The 21,774-nt window shown below is 44.9% G+C and overlaps 1 protein-coding gene across 1 annotated transcript; it reads left to right on the forward strand.

Moving 5' to 3' along the window:
- Nucleotides 1–558: 558 nt before the first annotated feature.
- Nucleotides 559–19,784, forward strand: LOC138969624 (leucine-rich repeat-containing protein 74B-like). The gene is made up of 11 exons (XM_070342483.1): nt 559–739; nt 1,227–1,408; nt 2,060–2,167; nt 3,983–4,061; nt 4,555–4,640; nt 4,999–5,193; nt 7,740–7,835; nt 8,241–8,504; nt 16,790–16,875; nt 17,202–17,423; nt 19,008–19,784. The coding sequence occupies exons 1-10, from the start codon at nt 559–561 to the stop codon at nt 17,392–17,394; spliced, it is 1,470 nt and encodes a 489-aa protein (XP_070198584.1). The 3' UTR covers nt 17,395–17,423; nt 19,008–19,784.
- Nucleotides 19,785–21,774: the final 1,990 nt, after the last annotated feature.

Consider the following 21,774-nt stretch of genomic DNA (forward strand, 5'->3'; position numbering starts at 1 on the left):
TCGAACTCACGCTGACAGCGGCAAACTGAATACAAATCCAGCGCGCTACCAACTGAGCTATATCCCCGCTATATAGAAAACAACTGGGTTGTTTTCATTGTTGAATGAGGATCTGTTGACAATGAGTCAGTTTCAAGCAGGAACGAACAAACGTTGCGAACGTAGCTATTTGTTGATTGCTTATCAAGTGTTTAATCGTGGTTGATAATTGTTGTTGGTGGTGGTTGTGGTTGTGATGATCTGGTTCTTCTTCTTCTCAGTTCTTGTTTGTGTTCTTCTTGTTCTTCTTCTTGTTCTTCTTCTGGGAAGAGTTGTTCGTTTGTGTTGCTACGTATGAATTCTTTCCGTGTTAGGTTTTGACCTATTTTCTATTTTATTATGAATCAAAAATGTATTTCGTGCAACAGAGCTTCCAAGTATCAAATAATATTAAAAATTATGAATTTAAGCCATCGAAACGAAAATCGCAAGTGTTTGCTAAATCTTCGATGCTTGACTGATCAAAACATAACCGAAACTTGTTTCTTTCCAAAGTTCAAACAAGCATCATCAGCAAAGATGACGGATTCCTCAGGGGTTGAAGGTCGCGAAAGGTCAGCGGCAATGTCAAGGACAGACGAGTACCAGAGCAAGGCTCTGTTCCTTTCTACCACCACCTCGGCTTTCAAAGTCACCAGCACTGCTCCATCGAGGGTTGGGTTTGACCCTGAGGCAGAATTCGACTACGAAAGCAAAGCAGGTTCGTAAATTCATCCTTGCAAACAACGCCACCTATACACAAGTCGCAGTTAGTCAGTTTGTTTAAAAATAATACGGTCGCCACAGTGCCGCCTCAATTTTTTTTAAAGCTGGAAATAACACCACCATTAAAGACATTTATCAAATAACACTGAGAAAAAAGTATATGGATACCATCCAGAAGAATTCAAATGTAAGGTTCATGAAGTTCTGTCCAGGACTTTTCAGCTTTGATTCGCTCCACACACACGCACGCACGCACGCACGAACGCACGCACGCACACACACACACACACACACACACACACACGCGCACGCACGCACGCACGCACGCACAAACACACGCACACACAAACACACACACACACACACACACAATCATCATCATCATCATCATCATTATCACCATCATCACCCTCGTCTCGATTCCCAGTCTACCGGAATTCATTTAGTCAAGCCTTTAACCAAATTTTCCCTGTGTCTTGCAGTAACACCTGACAGTTATGAAACAGACGCGGCACTGCTGCAGGCACGCTACAGGAAACTGTGTGGAAGGCTGGGCGTGGTACCGGTGTCATTGCTAATGAAACAGATCGGCAACAGCTCCGTCGTGGTAAAAGACGCCAACCTCAGTCCTCTAGAACTCAAGGCCGCTTTGACCGTGCTTGTGGTCAGTATGATGTCTGACACTTTCGCTGGACATCTCTGTTTCTGTCAGTGGCTGTATCTGTCTCTTTGTCTGTCTGTCTCTCTGTCTCTGTATCTATCTTTCTCTCCCTCTCTCAATATATGTAGATATATATATATCTCTCTATCTCTGCCAGTCTCCTTCTTTCTGTCTGTCTGTCTGTCTGTCTGTCTGTCTGTCTGTCTGTCTCTCTCTCTCTCTCTCTCTCTCTCTCTTTTACTCAATGTCTTTCTCACTCTATATAATTATCTCCATCTCTGTCTGTCTGTCTGTCTGTCGGTCTCACTGTCTGACTCTCTCTCTCTCTCTCTCTCTCTCTCTCTCTCTCTCTCTCTCTCTCTCTCTCTCTCTCTCTCTCTCTCTCTCTCTCTCTCTCTCTCTCTCTCTCACTCTATATATCTCCATCTCTGTCTGTCTGTCTGTCTGTCGGTCTCACTGTCTCTCTCTCTCTCTCTCTCTCTCTCTCTCTCTCTCTCTCTCTCTCTCTCTCTCTCTCTCTCTTTGTTCATTGCTACTACCTTCACTATCATTATTAAAGCTTGTTTAACATCGGAAAACATTAAACTATTGTAGCTCAAGAATTACCATTTTGAAGATCTGTGAGAAACTGATTTGAAATTTTTTTGGTGACAGATGGACACAGAGCTGACCCAGCTGGACATTTCTGGCAACACGTTCAGAAAACATGAAACTGAGCGCATCGGTCAGTTACTCCGAACCAACCGTTTCCTGGTACAATTGGTGAGTGTGTATGAGACAGAGTGCTATTTTAAATTTTATTTCAGTCTTTTGATAAAACTTATTTATTTTATAATAAACTTCGTTTTTCAGTGTATGACAAAGAGTAATAAGCGATGTACATAGAGTAGACGTTGAACGAGTGAACGAGTCGAGCTCATTTTCTCTGCTGTGTCAAAAGCAAAGTAAATCCCTGCTCCTGTCCACGTGTTTCCGACACACCCCTCACTAGTGATTGGCCCCTCAAATGTTTTTCAGAGGAAACTCAAGGGTATTCACTCTTCCACAAGCCATACAAACCCGACAGAGTTATTTTCGGATTTCGTCTGTTGTGTCAAGTTCAGTAAACGCATTCCAGTGTTTTGGTAAATGCGTACGTCTTTAAGAATAACAAGATAACAGTCTACCCAACTTGATAAGTTCAAGTCCCATCATATAAATTGTAGTAAGCCTGGGGTCCATTGTTTGGCTAAGTTTGTATTCCTTGAACACGGAGGAAAACCGCTAGCCCCTCAAATGTCTTACCTTTCAGGTGCTATCCGATAATCATCTAAACGGACCGGCTCTTGAAAAGTTGGTACCTGCTGTATGTGGCGCTAAAGGTCTCAGAAGTTTGGATCTCTCAGGTGAGTGAGAATCAGTGAACCGTAGATAGTACAGACGTTAACAACCATGTAGGGTCTATGTATCTCAAAAAATGGCGTTCTTAGAAATTTGTGATTACATTTTTGGATGCTAACGGAAAAATAGGCATTAACTCACTTAGCTGCAAATCTTGTTTAGATATAGGACCGTTTCAAAGTGACTTGAGTAAAAGTTCATGGATCGCTGATTTGTTTCGTCGTTGCGTGTTTGTCATAACTAACGTTCGGATCTAATCGATAAAGCATAATGTCCTCGGGTTTAGGGCGCTGGTAGGGGAGAGAGGGGGGCAAAGAGAGAGAGAGAGAGAGAGAGAGAGAGAGAGAGAGAGAGAGAGAGAGAGAGAGAGAAAAGAGAGAGAGAGAGAGAGAGAGAGAGAGAGAGAGAGAGAGAGAGAGAGAGAGAGAGAGAGAGAGAGAAAAGGGGATGGTCATGAGGTGCAGTGTGTCGACAAAGTGTAAATTGCTTATAACGCATTTTTTTATGTATCAGTTTTTATTTTATTCCTTTTTTTTGTTGTTGTTGCTTTATGCTTCAGGCAACGGATTGTGCGACAAAGACTCCGCTTCCTTATGTCGTTTGATAGAGGTGATTATACCACAATGATTTCTTCACTAACCCAGCACAAATCAAATGAACAACAACTACACCAGTTTATCACCCCCTGGGCATCAATCACGCAGAACAACTCACACAAGAGAGCTTCAGAGTAGTGAATCTTTTCATACACATTACATTTATAAGCGTGACAGTTAATAAGGACTTCAAACAAATTTCATTTTTTTTAGGAATCATAGATATTTAAATGATTTAGATTACTAATTCATTTGCCTGGCAATCTTAACTCCAGACTTGTAAACTATGTTTAGTTTTCTCTTGCATCAAATTATCTGCGGATTTGAAGGCAGAGTCAGAGATAGGCATTATACGCACGCACGCACGCACGCAGAAAAAAAGAATGAGAGACAGGCAGACTGACAGACAGACAGGCAGACAGACAGACGGGCACAGAGAGGGACAGAGAGGGAGAAAGAGAGAGACAGATCGAGAGAGAAGGAGAGAGAGACAGAGACAGACAGAGAGAGAGAGAGAGAGAGAGAGAGAGAGAGAGAGAGAGAGAGAGAGAGAGAGAGAGAGTGAATGATGATTGTGTCTATAAATTATATTTGTGTGTAGGACACCGAGTGTATAGCGGACTTGATACTTCACCATAACGAGTTGGGCCAGTGTTGCGTGGATCTCGGCCAGGTCATAGGTGAGTTTTACTGATGATGATACAAAATACGTCGTTGATGACGACGACGACGATGACGATTGTGATTACGACGACGACGATGATGATAATGATGATGATGGTACAAAAGACGTCATTGATGACGACGATTGTGATTACGACGACGACAATGATGATAATGATGATGATTGTAATGATGATGAAGATGACGACGACGACGACGATGAAATGGGCGTATGGTTGCCTAAATGTCGATGATACCAAAGACGACCTTGATGACGCCAACGACGATGATGATGATGATGGTGATGATGGTGATGATGATGATGATGATGATGATGATGATGATGATGATGATGATGATGATGATGATGATGATGATGATGATGGGTAAAGTGGTCATACACGTGATACCCAAACCCGTGCAAGCAACGCGAGTGTACGTGGGAGATTCATTGAACACAGAAAAAAAGCAGAAGATTTTGTTTTACTTTATAAAGTCTTGTCGTTTCAGCTAATAATGACACGATCACAACTCTTAACCTGAGCTGGAATCACATCCGGGGACCTGGTGCTGTGGGTCTGGCACAAGGACTAGGGGTGAGCTTAAAAGCTCTGTGTGTGTGTGTGTGTGTGTGTGTGTGTGTGTGTGTGTGTGTGTGTGTGCGTGCGTGTGTGTGTGCGTGTGTGTGTGTGTGTGTGTGTGTGTGTGTGTGTGTGTGTGTGTGTGCGTGCGTGCGTGCGTGCGTGCGTGCGTGTATGCCTTCGTGGGTGAGAGTGTGTGTGACAGTCAGTTATCGGGTTTTATTTTTTAGTAAAAGTGTTGCTTCGTCGTCGTTGTTCTTCTTTATCTTCGTCTGCCTTTTCTTCTCCATCCTTGTCTACAAACAGAATTTCCTCAACTATGTATCCCGTTTTTCCTTCATGACTAAATCATTAAATTTTCTTGGCCGGACAGAAAAACAGTCGCCTGACCCACGTGAACTTCGCATGGAATGGCTTTGGCTTTGAGGGCTGCGTGGCTCTCGGTCAAGCTTTGAAAGCAAACAGCACACTGCATCATCTGAACTTGACCAATAACAGAATACACCCGCCAGCCCTGCTGCAGTTGTTCAACGGTGTCTGCAGCAATAAAGTTCTGGGTTCCTTAATTGTAAGTGTTGCTTTCGTCGTCACAAATTAGTACGGGATTAAGTACGGGATTAAGTACGCTACGCCAAGTTACGTAAATATCTTATGGATGTTTGGTCACTGTTCAAATAACTGTTTTCCGGAGAGAGAAAAACAACAACAACAACAACAACAATAATAATAAAAATAACAACAACACTTAACAACAACAACCACAACAACGCGTCAGTTGATGAATAAGCGTAATGCCCATATGGCTCTAGCTTTAAATGCCGAAATGCACGATGCAGCGGGTGCAAACTCCTTCACCTTTTGCTCAAAGCTGCTTGCACCAGCTGGGTAGACGTTTTCAAGTGAAAAAACACCAAATATGTGAGGGTTATGAAGTATCTTGACACTAAATGCGTTGATATTTTCAAGTGGCTAAACACACAATGTGTTGAGATTTTGAAGTGCTTGCATGCCAAATTTTGAATTTACTAAGACACAACAAATGCTTAAAAATATGGAGTAAGCTAGATACTATTTGTGCAGAGATTTTGACGTGGCTGGACACCGATTATGTAGAGATTTTGACGTGGCTGGACACCAATTGTGTAGAGATTTTGGCGTGGCTTGACATTAATTGTGTAGAGATTTTGACGTGGCTGGACATCAATTGTGGAGAGATTTTGACGTGGCTGGACACCAATTGTGTAGAGATTTTGACGTGGCTACACCGATTGTGTAGAGATTTTGACCTGGCTGGACATCAATTGTGGAGATATTTTGACGTGGCTGGACACCAATTGTGTAGAGATTTTGGCGTGGCTTGACATTAATTGTGTAGAGATTTTGACGTGGCTGGACACCGATTGTGTAGAGATTTTGACGTGGCTGGACACCAATTGTGTAGAGATTTTGACGTGGCTTGACATTAATTTGTAGAGCTTTTGACGTGGCTGGACACCGATTGTGTAGAGATTTTGACGTGGTTGGACATCAATTGGGAAGAGATTTTGACGTGGCTGGACTGACACCATTTGTCTGGGGATTTTGTAGTGGTTGCAAGGACATCAATCGTGGGGACTCTTTGACGTGACTGGACACCTCTGGACACCAATTTTGTAGAGAATTCGAAGTGGCCAGACACGAACTTAACTAAATGACTACCATGAGTGTCCTCTTAGAACCAACTAGCCTATCTTGAGACAGGTTGAGGTAATAATTATATGCTACGCTGCGGTAAAACAACACACAGGGCGAACACTACGTACAGAAATGACGCGTGGTTGAATGTTGTTGTGGTTCTTGCTAAGGGGCCGGCTCTGCTCACATGTGTAACTTCAGCAGGACCGACGACGCACTGCAGCTTATCCCAGCCCGCTACACGTTGCATGAAAGAAAAACAGGCCAAGTACTCGTCATAATCCCTATCGCGGCATAAATAATAGGCCGTGCGTCGTCAGTGCCGCTGAAACTGCGCGGATATATTCTGCCCATAAGCTACTTTCGCGGTGTTATAACGGCATCAGGGCCGTGTGGTGGTATACTACCTTAATGGATTATGACTAGTGGCCAGGGAAATATTGTTTGGATAATGTGCGCTGTGTTACACAAATATCACTGAGCATCAGTCTGAATGCTTACTGCACAAAGGAAGCATGCAAGAAGAAATCTAGTTCACATTAAAGGTTGATTTCTTTTTACATTTAGTCAAGTTTTGACTAAATGTTTTTACACGGCAGAGGGGGAATCGAGACGAGGGTCGTGGTGTATGTGTGTCTGTGTGTGTGTGTGTGTCTGTCTGTGCGTGTGTGTAGAGCGATTCAGACTAAACTACTGGACCGATCTTTATGAAAGTTGACATGAGAGTTTCTGGGAATGATATCCCCGGACGTTTTTTCATTTTTTCAATAAATATCTTTGATGACGTCATATCCGGCTTTTTGTAAAAGTTGAGGCGGCACTGTCACACCCTCATTTTTCAATCAAATTGATTGAAATTTTGGCAAAGCAATCTTCGACAAAGGCCGGACTTTGGTATTGCGTTCAGTTTGGTGGCTTAAAAACTAATGAATGAGTTTGGTCATTAAAAATCGGAAACTTGTAATTAAAATTATTTGTTTATTAAACGATCCAAAAATAATTTCATCTTATTCTTCGTCATTTTCTGATTCCAAAAACATATACATATGTTGTATTTGGATTACAAACAAGCTCTACAAATTAAAAATATAAAAATTATGATTAAAATTAATTTTCCGAAATCGATTTAAAAACAATTTCATCTTATTCCTTGTTGGTCCCCGATTCCAAAAACATATAAATATGATATGTTTGGATTAAAAACAAACTCAGTAAGCTAAAAGGAATAGACATACAGAAAAGCGTGTTATCCTGCTCAGCGCGACCACTACCGCACTATTCTGCATGGCTTGTCGATTTCACTGCCTTTGCCACGAGCGGTGGACTGACGAAACTACGAGTATGTGGTCTTGGTGAAAAAAGCAGTGCGTTCAGTTTCATTCTGTGAGTTCGACAGCTTGACTAAATGTTGTTATTTCGCCTTACGCGACTTGTTTTCAGTTGGGTCTGAATCCTATCCCTGCCAGTGTAACAACGTTCATGCTAGACCGCATTGCAAAGTGGAAGCACGGCAACCTGAAAGAACTTGATCTACAGGTACGGCCTTTGTGAACGTGTGTGTTCGTGTGCGCGCGAGGGAGTGTGTGTGTGTGTGTGTGTGTGTGTGTGGGTGGGTGTGTGTGCATAAATGTTATGTTTTGCGTGCGTCTATGCATGCGCGCGTGTGTGTGTGTTCAGTGTGTGTGTGTGTGTGTGTGTGTGTGTGTGTGTGTGTCTACGTGTGTGTGTGTCTACGTGTGTACGTGTATGTGTGTATGTGTGTGTGTGTGTGTGAGAGAGAGAGAGAGAGAGAGAGAGAGAGAGAGAGAGAGAGAGAGAGAGATTTATAAAAACTATCCGCATTAACAAAATTTAAAAAAGTTAAAAAAAGCCGTGCAAGATCACACTGGTGAAGGCCGAAGAAAAGATCAATCTGATTTCTTTATCCCTTTCGTTTTCCAGGGTATTGTGGTAGACAATGACTTTTTCAAAGTGCTAGAAGAGATTCAGGCCAACCGGATGTTCTACGTGCGCTTTGACTCGTCTCTTCCGTTCCAACTGACCCGGCGTGAATCGAAAGTAGACCCGAACAACATCTACAACATAGACCCTATGAGGATCCTCTTCTTCATGAAGGAGCACCTCAGAACAATTGACCTCTTCCTCAAGATCGATCATAACAACGACGGTCTGGTCTCGAGGGATGAGATGAAGTATGCATTTGAGGTGAGCCTTTAGTTGTCAGCTGAATGATCAGTGGTAGCCAGTGGCGGATTTAGGGGGGGGGGCAAGGGGGCCCGCCCCCCCCCCCCCCCCTTCAGGGGAAAAAAAAAGAGAGAGAGAGAGAGAGAGAGAGAGAGAGAGAGAGAGAGAGAGAGAACTCAGAACTCAGAACTTTATTACATAAGGATAAAGGTTTTAGGCTTAGCCTGATCTTCCAACCTGTCCTTGGAACATATACAGAGAATAATTGTAAACGAAAGCAAATACTGCGCACATACACACACACACACACATATACACACACAGGCACGTACACACACACACACACACACACACAAACTCACACTCGCTTACACACACACACACACACACACACACACACACACACACACACACACACACGGCACACACATATAGATACACATATACACATATATGTATAGGTTACAACACGAGTGGTTTTTTATATGGCTTGTATTTCAGTCAAGACCCAGCGGATGAATATCATCGGGAGACACGAGCCTTTGGCGAGTGGCTCTCGATTGATATTCCCGCTGGGTCTTGACTGAAATACAAGCCATATAAAAAACCACGAGTGTTGTAATCTGTATATCCCATTCTACCATCAAACACAAAGTGTAGACTACTAGCGGCACTGTTGCGATCTGTGGAGTGTGAAACAGTGTTTTCAGCGAGACTTGGCCTTTTTGCAACCTTAAACTAAGTGACCGTCGCTGAAAAAATAAAACGAATGAGTGCATCTATAAGTACGCGGTAACACTACTTTCAGACCGTTTAAAAGCTTTAAGTAAAGGTTCATAAGTTGCAAGAAAGTAATGAAGTCGTATAGAAATCCATTTAGTTGAAGCGCACAATTCTTTTGCGTTTCAGGTCGGCGGAACGGGGAAACCGGTTTGGCCCCCATTTGGCTTACTCGACTCGATTCAGAATCGATTCCACGTTGTTTTTTTCGAACGCATTATTATACAATTAGTCTTATTGACAGAGAAGCAAATTTTAGGGAACACATATGTAGATTTAACCATTTGCTCCCTATTTGAAATGTATCTACATGTTTTGCGAGTGTGTTTGCATGAACCTAAACTGGTATGGGTGCGAGGAAAACAGGACCCAAGTCTGTCACCGCCGCTTGATTGCATTTTGAAAGAATATGACTGGATTACGGAAAAATACACACATGTTAAGTTCTTAGATACCTTCATCGCCAATGTGGACTTACTGCAGAGCCAGGCAAAAGAGTAGACTTGCTCGCAAAACACGTGAAACAGCTGATGATAGCGAAGCCCAACCGTGCCAGGTAAGGACGGTCTGACAGATTCTCAAAAGTCGTCTGCTAGCGAAGCAAGGGGAGGGTACTCGTGTTTTTGTTTTGGTTCGCTAGCATCTGGTTATCTTGTAAGTTGAATGTTCGTTTTTTCCCACCTGCATTGCTTTCATAATGAAAGAAACGTTTGCTTATTGCATCTCATACATCAGATCAGTTCTGAGATTCATTTTTGCGTGCAACTGATATGGTTTTCTGAGCCGTGCAATACGATTTTGGAACTTCATACAAATGTGTCACATTGTTCGGCGCGAGGTCAAAGGTCGGGAGCAAAGTAGTTCTTCGCCCAAATCGGAATCTGCACTATCATATATTTTTTTGAGTCCATGATGTATTTATTGAGCTATAAAAATACAACATATATACCCATACTGAAGTAACAGAGACAAAGAAGGGAGGTCATGGGATATATACATATACATCCCCCCACACACACATACTGCGCAAACACACACACACACATACACACGCGCGCGCGCTAGCGTGCGCTCGCATACCTACACACATGCACATGCTATCGTTTTATACCTAAAATGAACAGTATCTCATCAAAGTATTAAACTAGTAAAACATCAAAATAATGGTCAAGTATAAACATAAAATATTGGACTCGCAAAGTCATATAAAACAAGACCAGACAAAAACAAACGGAAATGTTTTTTTTTGATTTCTTGAAAACGTACAGCAATGTATTGCTGAACAGGGAACAGGCAGCTTAAATTTCAAGAAAAAAAGGGGGAGGGGGACGAGGGATTACTCATTCTGCTTTGTTCGGATTACGGCCTTACAAGATTCCGAAGTAAACCAAACATTGTTGAAGACGGTAGTAGTGGTTTTCTAACTAACTGCAAACATCGGGAAGTGTTCGGTCGCGCAGGAACACGATTCGAAGCGTTTTTGACGCTAAAACAGCATGGTCTGGACCTTTAACTACATATACAATATAAAAACAGAGAGAGAGAGAGAGAGAGAGAGAGAGAGAGAGAGAGAGAGAGAGAGAGAGAGAGAGAGAGAGAGATGATTAAATGACAGTTTCTGAGCTCTGGTGGCCCTAGATTGCAGCATTTTGCTTCCTTGAAAAAACAAAATTCCGGGGGGGCATGCCCCCGGACCCCCTTAGCATGCTCAATTCAGACGCTTTGTGCCTTCAAGATTGTGCAAAAAAGTTTGGGTGGGGGTGGGCCCCCCCTTCGTTAAGATCCTGGATCCCCCCCCCCCCTTCCTTAAGATCCTGGATCCGCCCCTGGTAGCAATAGACGATGTTCGGAAATACCTTGGTCGGCTGTGTGTACATGATATGTGTATGTGTGTGTGTGGGGGGGGGCGTGTGTGTGTATGTGTGTGTGTTAGTAGACTGTGGAAGAGTTGTAGGCCTATTGCTTGAAGTCGATGCAAGCTCATTGTTAATAAGGGGCAAATTATACCTGCGCAAAGTCAGCGGCGCTGCATGCTGCGATAGGGATTATAACGAATATTTGGCCTGTTTTCTTTTCACGCAACGTGTAGCGGGCTGGTGAAAAAAAATTACCTCGATACTCTGCACTGCGTCGTCTGTGCCGCTGACACCTGCGCAGTGTCAGCGGCACAGACGACACACTGCATATTATTGATGCGATAGGGATTATGACGAGTACTTGGCCTGTTTTCCTTTCACGCAACGTGTATACTAGCGGGCTGGGATAATATGCAGTGCGTCGTCTGTCCTGCTGAAGTTACATAGGTGAGCGCCAGACCTAAGCAGTGCAGTGGAGACGTTGGAGTCATAGTGAATAATGAGCTCCGGTGTAACACGAGGCTCCACACACGGCTGATTCCTTGACGAGGTGTGGGAGCTTGAGTACTTCTATGACCCCGAGAGCTATCCCAGCGGGAGTGTCAAAACTTCTGGTAGCGTCTCGCATGCTGGACAGGTCAACGGAGAGAGGTCAGACTAATATCAGCAAACTCTCCTCGAGTCATAAGGGGCATGAGAAGGATACTCATGTAAATAAAACCATGGGCAGACCGGACTCATCAGCCATGACAGGCAACCGGTCTAGGAGAGGGACACTCTGAATTCAAACCATGGGCAGACCGGACTCATCAGCCATGGCAGGCAACCGGTCTAGGAGAAGGACACTCCGAATTCAAACCACCCCCCAACGAAGTCGGAGCGATGCTGACTGTGTTTCCGGACACAGTGTGGGAACCTAAACTAAGTTCTTGGGAGACGAGCTCGCACGCCACCACTATGGATTATGCCTCAGATTCAGACAGATATTTCGATATGGTGTCGTTCCCGTGGACCTTTGCCAGGCGGGAACGGTGCCGGACCCTCAGCCTCAAGGGGGTCCACCTCAGCGACTGGCGGCTCTGTTGACTCGGGAACCAGGGGAAGACAGAGTAGAGCGACTGGTCGAACTCAACATCCAGCGACAGCCATCAGGGTTGTGCAGTGGAATGCAGAAGGCGTCCAGAGAAAGAAACCAGAGCTACAGGCTTTTCTGAGAGACAACAACATCGACATTATCTGCATCCAGGAGACCCACCTGAAAGAAGACCGCAGATTCTTCGTCAGAGGTTATGACACCTTCCGACGGGACCGGCCGACCGGACACAAGGGTGGAGTCCTCACCCTAGTCCGACACAACATCCCGGCAGCTATGACGGCACAGACGGCAGACGGCGACCTTGAGTACATCACCATCAAGACCTTCCTGCAGGGAGAAGAACTCTCCATCACCAACGTCTATAGCCCACCTACCACCAAGCTGGACCTCCACACCATCCAGCTCCAAAACGAGAAACATATCATCGTTGGCGACTTCAACGGCCACTCCCCAGCATGGGGCTACGACAGTACTGACGCAAGAGGAGAAGACATACAGGACTGGATGACCGACAACCAGCTCATCCTTATCAACCAGCCAGATGACAAGCCATCCTACTACTCCAGAGCTTGGAAGAAAAGCTCAACCCCTGACCTTGCCATAGCCACAGAAGAGGTAGAAAAAAGGACCACCAGAACTGTCAACGACCAACTGGGAGGAAGTGACCACTTACCCATCACCCTCTCCATTGCCGACATGCAGACCATCCTGGAGTACCACAGAAAGAAAGCCAGCTGGAACTTCAAGAAAGCCAAATGGACCAAGTACCAGCTCCACGCAGAAAGCCTTCGCAACATCACCTTCACGGAGGACATCAACCACAACGTAAAAGAGCTGACACAGACCATCCTAGCGGCTGCCAGGAAGTCCATCCCCCGTGGCTTCAGGAAGGACTACAAACCTTACTGGAGTCAAAGGCTGGCCTGCCTGCACCAGCGACTTTCAGAAGCCAGAGAAAGCATGGAGCAGTCCCCATCCGCTGAAACAACGACCATGCACAACCAACTGAAGGAGGATTTCAACAAGACCAAGACACAAGAACTGCAACAAAACTGGCAGGAAATCACCTCCACCATTGGCCTCGATTCAGACACAGGGAAACTCTGGCGTCTCACCAAAATTCTAAACGAAGACAGCATGGCCACGCGGGGACCTACAGTACTAGAAGACAGCGGAACCTTCCACACTGGAAAAAGAGCAGCAAATCTCCTTGCCGACGTCTTTGAGACCGAGAGCACCATCAAAGTCCCACCCCAAAGAAAGAAGGAAGTTGCAGAACAACTTGAAACCAGACTCCGACAGCAGAGAAACGCAGCCCCACCAATGACCTCAGATCTTACCATGGCAGAGCTCGTCGATGCGATCAAAAGACTCAAGTGCAAGAAAGCGCCCGGAAAGGATGGAGTCTGCAACGAGATGATCAAGCACCTCGGGCCTGCTGCCAGAACTAAGCTCCTTGAGCTCTTGAACCAGTCGTGGAGATCCGGAGTCTTCCCCTCAGCATGGAAAGAGGCCATCATCATACCCATCCTGAAGAAGGACAAGAACCGCAAGCAAAAGACAAGCTACAGACCAATCAGTCTACTCAGCTGCCTCGGCAAGACCCTCGAGCGCATGATCAACAAGAGGCTGATGTGGCACCTGGAAACCAACAACCTGATCACCAATGAACAGTCTGCCTTCAGGAAGAACAGGAGTACTGAAGACCAGCTGATCTACCTCACCCAATCAATAGAGAATGCCTTCCAGGAGAAGAAGAAAGTCATTGCCACCTTCATTGACCTCTCCAAGGCCTTCGACAAGGTGTGGAAGGAAGGCCTCCTCCTGAAGCTATTGACGGCAGGAATCGCTGGACGAATGTTCAACTGGATCAAGAGCTTCCTGTGCCACAGAACCGCGAGAGTCAAGCTTGACAGCAACCTGAGCTACGCTGTGAAGATCAGGGAAGGAGTCCCCCAGGGAGGAGTAATATCCCCCACCCTCTTCGTCGTCTTCATCAACGACATCACCAACAGTCTGTCCAGACACATCTCCAAAGCCCTACACGCCGATGACCTTGCGATGTGGAGCGCTGCCGAGTCCACCGCAACCACCAAAGTCCGGATGCAGGAGGCCCTCAACATCACCTCTAAGTGGGCGACAGACTGGTGTGTCACCGTGAACAGCCTCAAGACCGTAGCCACCTGCTTCTCCCTCTCCAATTCCAAAGAGACCCTCCAACTGACCATCAACAACCAGGCAATACCACAGGAAGACACCCCTACCTACCTAGGTATCAAGCTAGACAAGAAGCTCACCTGGAACCCACACATCAAAGAGGCGGAGAAGAGGGCTACGAGAAGACTCTCCATCATGAAGAAACTGGCTGGCACAAAGTGGGGAGCCAGCAGCAACATCCTCAGACAGGTGTATACGGGACACGTCCGCCCTGTGATGGAGTATGGAGCTGCAGCCTGGGCCACAGCTGCGAAGAGCAACACCAGCCGGCTCAACAAAGTGCAGAACGCAAGCATGCGCATCATCACAGGGGGACTGAAAACTACGCCCATACACGCCCTTGAAGCCACCACCAGACTCCCTTCCCTGGACCACCGACGAGAAGAGAAGGTCATCGTGCAGTACGAGAAGCTGCAACGACTCCCCTCTCACCCAGCACACCAGCACACCCAACAGCTGACGAAGAACAGGCTGAAAAGAAGCAGTTTCAACCATCTGGCCAAGCAGCTAGAGAGAACCCAAACCAGCTTCCTACCACGCACCCCTGAAGAACAAGAGCCCCTCCAGGACGCTGAAGAGTGGAACAGCCAGCTCAGCAAGGTGCTCTTTGTTACTGACATCCCAGGAGTGACCAGCAAGAGAGAGCAGCAGGACGCAGTCCTCAAGAACCTCACGCTGGAGATGATGCACCAGGACTACAACGCCTCAGTATGGACTCACATCTACACTGACGGGTCCTCAGATGGTGCCATCAAAAACGGAGGAAGCGGGATCCTGGTACGCTACCCAGACGGACACACCCTGTCAAGATCACTGCCTGCCGGAGAGCTGTCATCCAACTACCGGGCAGAACTCACCGCTCTCAGAGAAGCGGTTAGCCTGGTCAGCGAACACCCACCCTCTCACGCCGTCTTCCTGACCGACTGCAGATCCGCCGTCCAAAGCCTGCAGTCGCCCAAAGAGCAGCTGGAACGAGACACCCAGCGTCTTCTTTGTACTCTCTCCCAGAGCACAAACGTCGCTGTCCAGTGGATCCCTGCTCACTGTGGCCTCTCAGGGAACGAGGAAGCGGACAGACTGGCCAAGACTGGCAGCCATCTGGAGCAGACAAGACCAACAGTCTCTTACAGTGAAGCCAAAACCCTGGTGAAAAGACACTACCAAACCACCTGCAATGCCCAACACAGCCTGCCATCTGATGATCAGATGCCCAACTTACAGCGCCATCAGCAGACCATCCTCTTCCGCCTACGGACTGGACACTGTCGACTGCGTGCCCACATGCACCGCCTTGGTCTGTCGCACACACCGAACTGCCTGTGCGAAACAGGCCCACAGACCCCGGAGCACATCCTGCAGACCTGCCCGCTCCACCAGGAAGCCAGAACAGATCACTGGCCACAAGGTGCCACACTGCAGGAGCAACTCTGGGGCACCAAAGACTCCCTGATCCTGACCACTAGCTTTATTCAAGCTACAAAACTTGAAGTCTGACCTGAGGAAAAAAATCCTGGAACGCCGAAGAAGAAGAAGAAGAAGTAACACGAGAAAATTACTCCCACGAGATTTTTACTCCGGAGTAAACATTTCGTACGAAAAAGTTACTCCCTTTACGAAAAAAGCACTCCCCCATTTCACGAGAATATTACTCCCCAAGACAGGTGAGTTCCGAGTAAACATTTCGTACAAAAATGTTACTCCCATGACGAATAAATAACGAATAAATTACTTCACCCAAACACAAGCAATTTAACTTCCCATGTTAGTCTTGGTGGTGGAATGGGTGGAAGGAGGGTAGTGCGACATTCGTGTGCGCGAGATCACTTATTGGCATTATCCCTTCGCCCGCATTCCATTTTTGCGTACAAGATTTTTACTGGAAGTAAAAAAAATGGGGAGTAAAAATTTCGTGGAGGGAGTAATTTTTTCGTGCCTTGGGGAGTTCTTTTCTCGTACGAAAAGTGTAAGAATTTTGTACGAAATATTTACTCCGGAGTACATTTTTCGTGGAGTAAAAATTTCGTGTTACACCGGCTTGCGCGTTTTCGAAAGGAAAAGACATCATATCGAGCGGACACTGCATGAACCGCCTTTTTCTTTCGAAAACATGCAGACCTGGGCTAAGGTGCACGAAGCGAAACTGGGTGCCATCCAACTGGGTGGGGAAAATACCCAGGGTCTGGTTTATTGAAATCACAGCAAATCTCAATTTTAACTAAATCGACCCCGTGGTTGGGTGGTTGGTGCCACCCAGTTTTGCTTCGTGCACCTTAACCCAGGACTGCATGGTTATTCACGGTTTCGCACGTGTGTTTACAGTTTGTAAGAATTGATTCTTTGCGTGTGTGATTTTGCAGCTGGAGGGCTATCCAATCAGCGACAAAGCACTGGATCAAGTGATGTTGTATCTTGACACCAACAAATCTGGGGAAGTCGATCTCAGGTAAGTTGCTTTGGCATTGCTTTAAACTGAGGGATATTACATTTTTTTTAAATCTTGTCTGAGGGACGTTCCAGAATAAAACCTTCTGAGCATCTGCAGTGTAGCCCCCCTGTCGCATGCAGTGCTCCTTTTGACCAAGTCATGCTGAGGGGAGTTTCCTGGACTTCAGATAGAGACGCTTACCCATAACTTTAAAAATTCAAATAAACGGCTGACAGAGTAACTATTCAGACTGGGGGAACACTTTAGAAGGAGGCTGGAGTCTAGGAACTACACAGGCGACACAAAATCTCATGTCTGACTCTTTCGTTTTGTGTGTTTTGCAGAGAGTTCTTCACCGGGGAGCGACGCATGCGGCGAGACCAGACGAAAGAGCAGCAGGAACAAGAGGAGCGTCTGAAGCAACAGGGGTTGGCCAACCCCATAGGGGGCAGTCCCTCCACGGCTCAGACCGTCAGTCCCGGCTACTCGCAGGCCTTCAAGAAACCTGTACCCCGTCTGCCAAAGCTGACTAAATGATTCTGCTTGAAGCCTCTGCGTTTGAGAGTGTGAGAGCCTTTCTTCTTCTTTTTCTTCTCCTCGTTTGCTTGTTACCCTTGGAGATCCGCTGTCAATGTGAAGATGGTCGTTTTTACATTTAGTCAAGTTTTGACTAAATGTTTTAACATCGAGGGGGAATTGAAACGAGGGTCGTGGTGTATGTGTGTGTGTGTGTGCGTGTGTGCGTGCGTGCGTGCGTGTAGAGCGATTCAGACCAAACTACTGGACCGATCTTTATGAAATTTTACATGAGAGTTCTTGGGTATGATATCCCCGAACGTTTTTTTCATTTTTTTGATAAATGTCTTTGATGACGTCATATCCGGCTTTTCGTGAAAGTTGAGGCGGCACTGTCACGCCCTCATTTTTCAACCAAATTGGTTGAAATTTTGGTCAAGTAGTCTTCGACGAAGCCCGGACTTCGGTATTGCATTTCAGCTTGGTGGCTTAAAAATTAATTAATGACTTTGGTCATTAAAAATCTGAAAATTGTAAAAAAAATTGTTTTTTTCTAAAACGATCCAAATTGACGTTCATCTTATTCTCCATCATTTGCTGATTCCAAAAACATATAAATATGTTATATTTGGATTAAAAACAAGCTCTGAAAATTAAAAATATAAAAATTATTATCAAAATTAAGTTGTCCAAATCAATTTAAAAACACCTTCATCTTATTCCTTGTCGGTTCCTGATTCCAAAAACATATAGATATGATATGTTTCGATTAAAAACACGCTCAGAAAGTTAAAACGAAGAGAGGTACAGAAAAGCGTGCTATCCTTCTCAGCGCAAGTACTACCCCGCTCTTCTTGTCAATTTCACTGCCTTTGCCGTGCGCGGTGGACTGACGATGCTACGAGTATACGGTCTTGCTGCGTTGCATTGCGTTCAGTTTCATTCTGTGAGTTCGACAGCTACTTGACTAAATGTTGTATTTTCGCCTTACGCGACTTGTTTGAAATTCTTCCACAGACTGTGGAAGACAAAAAGCATTATGAAATGATTCTTCTTGAAGGGGCTGCATTTCAGGTTGTGAGGGCCTATGTGCAAGTTGTCTGCATACTGCAAGGACTTCAGTAGAATGACCCAAGTAATGGTTCTGCTTGAAGAGGCTGCATTACAGATTGTGAAGGCCATCATGCAACTTTCGTGCATAGTGCGAGGATTTTTAGAGTGACCGAAATGTTGGTTCTGGTTGAAGAGTCTGCCTTTCATATGGTGAGGGCCTACGTGTATCTTCCAAGCGTACTGCAAGGACTTCTACAATGACCCAAAGAAAGGTTCTGGTTGAAGAGTCTGAATTTCAGATTGTGAGGGCCTTTCGTGCATACTGCAAGGATTTCTACAATGACCCAAAAAATGGTTCTGGTTGAAGAGTCTGCATTTGCAATTTCAGATTGTGAGGAACTTTCGTGCATACTGCAAGGATTTCTACAATGACCCAAATAATGGCTCTGGTTGAAGTCTGCATTTCAGATTGTGAGGACCTTTTTGTGCATGAAAAAAACAAACAAAACAACCAAACACTGAGATCTCTGTAAAAGTTGTTGAACTTGGTGTCGAACAATCTCGTTTTTTTCTCTGTCCAGGCCTTTTCAGTGCAAGTGACTTGAGCCACTGATGACTTTATCTTCAAATCTGGAGCTGGGAGACTTGTACATCACTGGAAAAGCCTAATTATGCTGGCCTATTGAGTACAAGTATTATTATATGAACGAGGAATAACGAAGACAAAACAGATGAATGACGAAACACATTTGTTTAGACCCTATAGCAAAGTGTGCAGCGCTGGCTAAGACTTCGTAGTCGACACAGGCGAAACGATGAGGGACACTGACCGTGGCCGGAACATTAAGTTGACCGACAACATAATAAATAATAGTAATAATAATAATAATAATAATAGTCCATTTATATAGCGCTTCTCCACAGCTCTGAGCGCTTTACAATCATCGGTCATCCGGCGGCCCGGTGCCCATCTGAAGACTGATCCGCTAAAATGACTTGTAAGTGATACTTGCACGTACAGTGGTACCTGCAATGGAAATACACGCTTGGGACCTACCTACAATGCTCCTGCATTACAGGTGGCGAATATAGAAAGTAGTGTTTACATGCAAACTGAGATAGATCTATGAAAGACATGATTTGTGAAAAACGGTATAAAGATAGGTAACCTGTCCGACATGAACGGTACATTTTTTCTCGAAATGGGATTGCAGGTTTCCTCTCATCAGAAGGGCATCACAGGTACCACTACATGTATGCAATCTGATCTAGTATAAATCCAATGCCGTCGAAAATGTGTGTGTAATGTTGGATAATGAGTGAAAAATGTCGATCCCCTTTCCGCCGGTCCACCCAGCCATTCGCATGGGTGAAAGCTATGAAAATCAAATTGACTGAAAATTTTTTGAGGCAGGGGTCCAGGGGCCGCCCAGGCCCTGGCGGGGTAGGGTACGGGGCAGGGCCCCATTAGGGGGTCCAGGGGGGCAACGCCCCCCTGCCGAAAACGAATTTTTGCATTATACATTGTGATTTTGTGGCCTTTCCTGGCAAAAAAATACACTTTTTGTCACTATCATGCAGGTCAAAAAAATACCTTCAGATTCTAATGATATGGTAAAAAGGGTAAACAAAATCAAAACAATTCACAGAAGTAATCATTTTTCTTTTGTATCTTTTCACACTTGCATCTTCCAACACAACGACACAATTGATAACAATTAACATTGACAACAGCCAATTACTAAATGAAATAGAAACTGAACAACTGAAATAAAAGTTCGAAATATTTAATTATAAGAAGCAAACATTGCCAGACAGGCATTGAAATAAATGATGAAACAGAATGTCACACATGCAAACAGCATGATGTAGCACTGCACAAAGTAGCAACTAAGCAGTAGCATCTCTTATAGTGCAAAGTTCTCAAGGAAAAGCACTTGAGTTTCAAGCACCAAACTTATCACACACAGTTTTAGTTTCATGAACTCCAACCAGTCCCATCGCCTTTGTTGGCTAGACCAGCATCAATAAGATCTGTCCATGCGTTTTCCGCAGAAATCATGTCACCACTTCGTAATGCCTGCCAAAACGCGAGAACTTTTTTTTTTATCGTGATGCAGAGCGAATCCGAAAGCGAAGAAACCTCACCTACGGGGTTTACCGCATAGCAGTTCGAAAACGCGTTCCGCTTATAAAAAAATAAAAAAAAAATAAAAAAAATTTCTTTTTTTTTAATAAAAATTGCGGATTGACGGAATTTCCGTCAGACTTATTTTCAGATTGACGGATTTCAGTCAATTGACGGGCTACTTTCACCCATGCATTCGTGTTTTCTTGACACACACACACCCACCCCACCTCCTTATTCAGAAATGAAAGAAAAGGAAAAAGAAAAGTGACAGAAATATTTGAAGAAATGAAAAACATTGACAAACGTGGTTTCACCGCTGCGTGAAACTGTTTTTTTGCGAGACGGACACAATGTCTTTCAGTTTTCATGAGGACGTGAAGTGATGTATTGTCCGGGTTTTAATTCTGTTCAGCTTGTTATTCTTGTCATTAAAAGTGTGTTGCACTTTTGTGTGTGGCCGAATCAAGACTAAAACCGGCACTTCTTTTAAAGAGAGAGAGAGAGAGAGAGAGAGAGAGAGAGAGAGAGAGAGAGAGAGAGAGAGAGAGAGAGAGAGAGAGAGAGGGAATGGGGGGTGTGTGTGTGTGCGTGTGATGATTGTGTGAGCTAAGCGAGTTCTGGGAACTTCAAAGACACACCTGTCATTTTTCATCAGTTAAAGTATCGCTTTTGTGTGCGCCATAAACAGCCAAGCACCACATACATACTTCCCTCGCCATCAGTTCCTTTCTTTCTTTCAAGTTATATATCTAACACGTGACTTAACCAACAAATGTAATGGTCTTTTGTCTTTAAAGGATTCGGAAGAATGAAAAGAAAAACAACACTGAAGAAAACGAATAGCTCTTCAATACAAATTTATTCAATACACCTTGAACTCGAAGGCTGTTAGGCAAGTTTGTATGCAACTGCCATCAACCCAACTACCAATGCCTTTGAACCCTAGACATGCATTCAAACACACAACTCCACAAACTGGCATATCCTTACACACAAGCAGAGCTGACAACATTTAATACAGAAAACCTTAATTTGATTGCTCACACTATAGTATAAAGACACTGAATATGTGACACATTACTGATGAATGTGATGAAGAGTTTCACAATGAGCAATTCATTCAGCAAATAACAAGCAGCTATGAGTATAATGTACTGCTCTTTAAGTTACAGACTGCCCCCCCCCCCTTCCACCCCTGAAAAAAAGATTTGTAAAAC

The sequence above is a fragment of the Littorina saxatilis genome, linkage group LG6 (genome assembly GCF_037325665.1).
Source record: "Littorina saxatilis isolate snail1 linkage group LG6, US_GU_Lsax_2.0, whole genome shotgun sequence".
In the NCBI taxonomy this organism is placed as follows: domain Eukaryota; kingdom Metazoa; phylum Mollusca; class Gastropoda; order Littorinimorpha; family Littorinidae; genus Littorina; species Littorina saxatilis.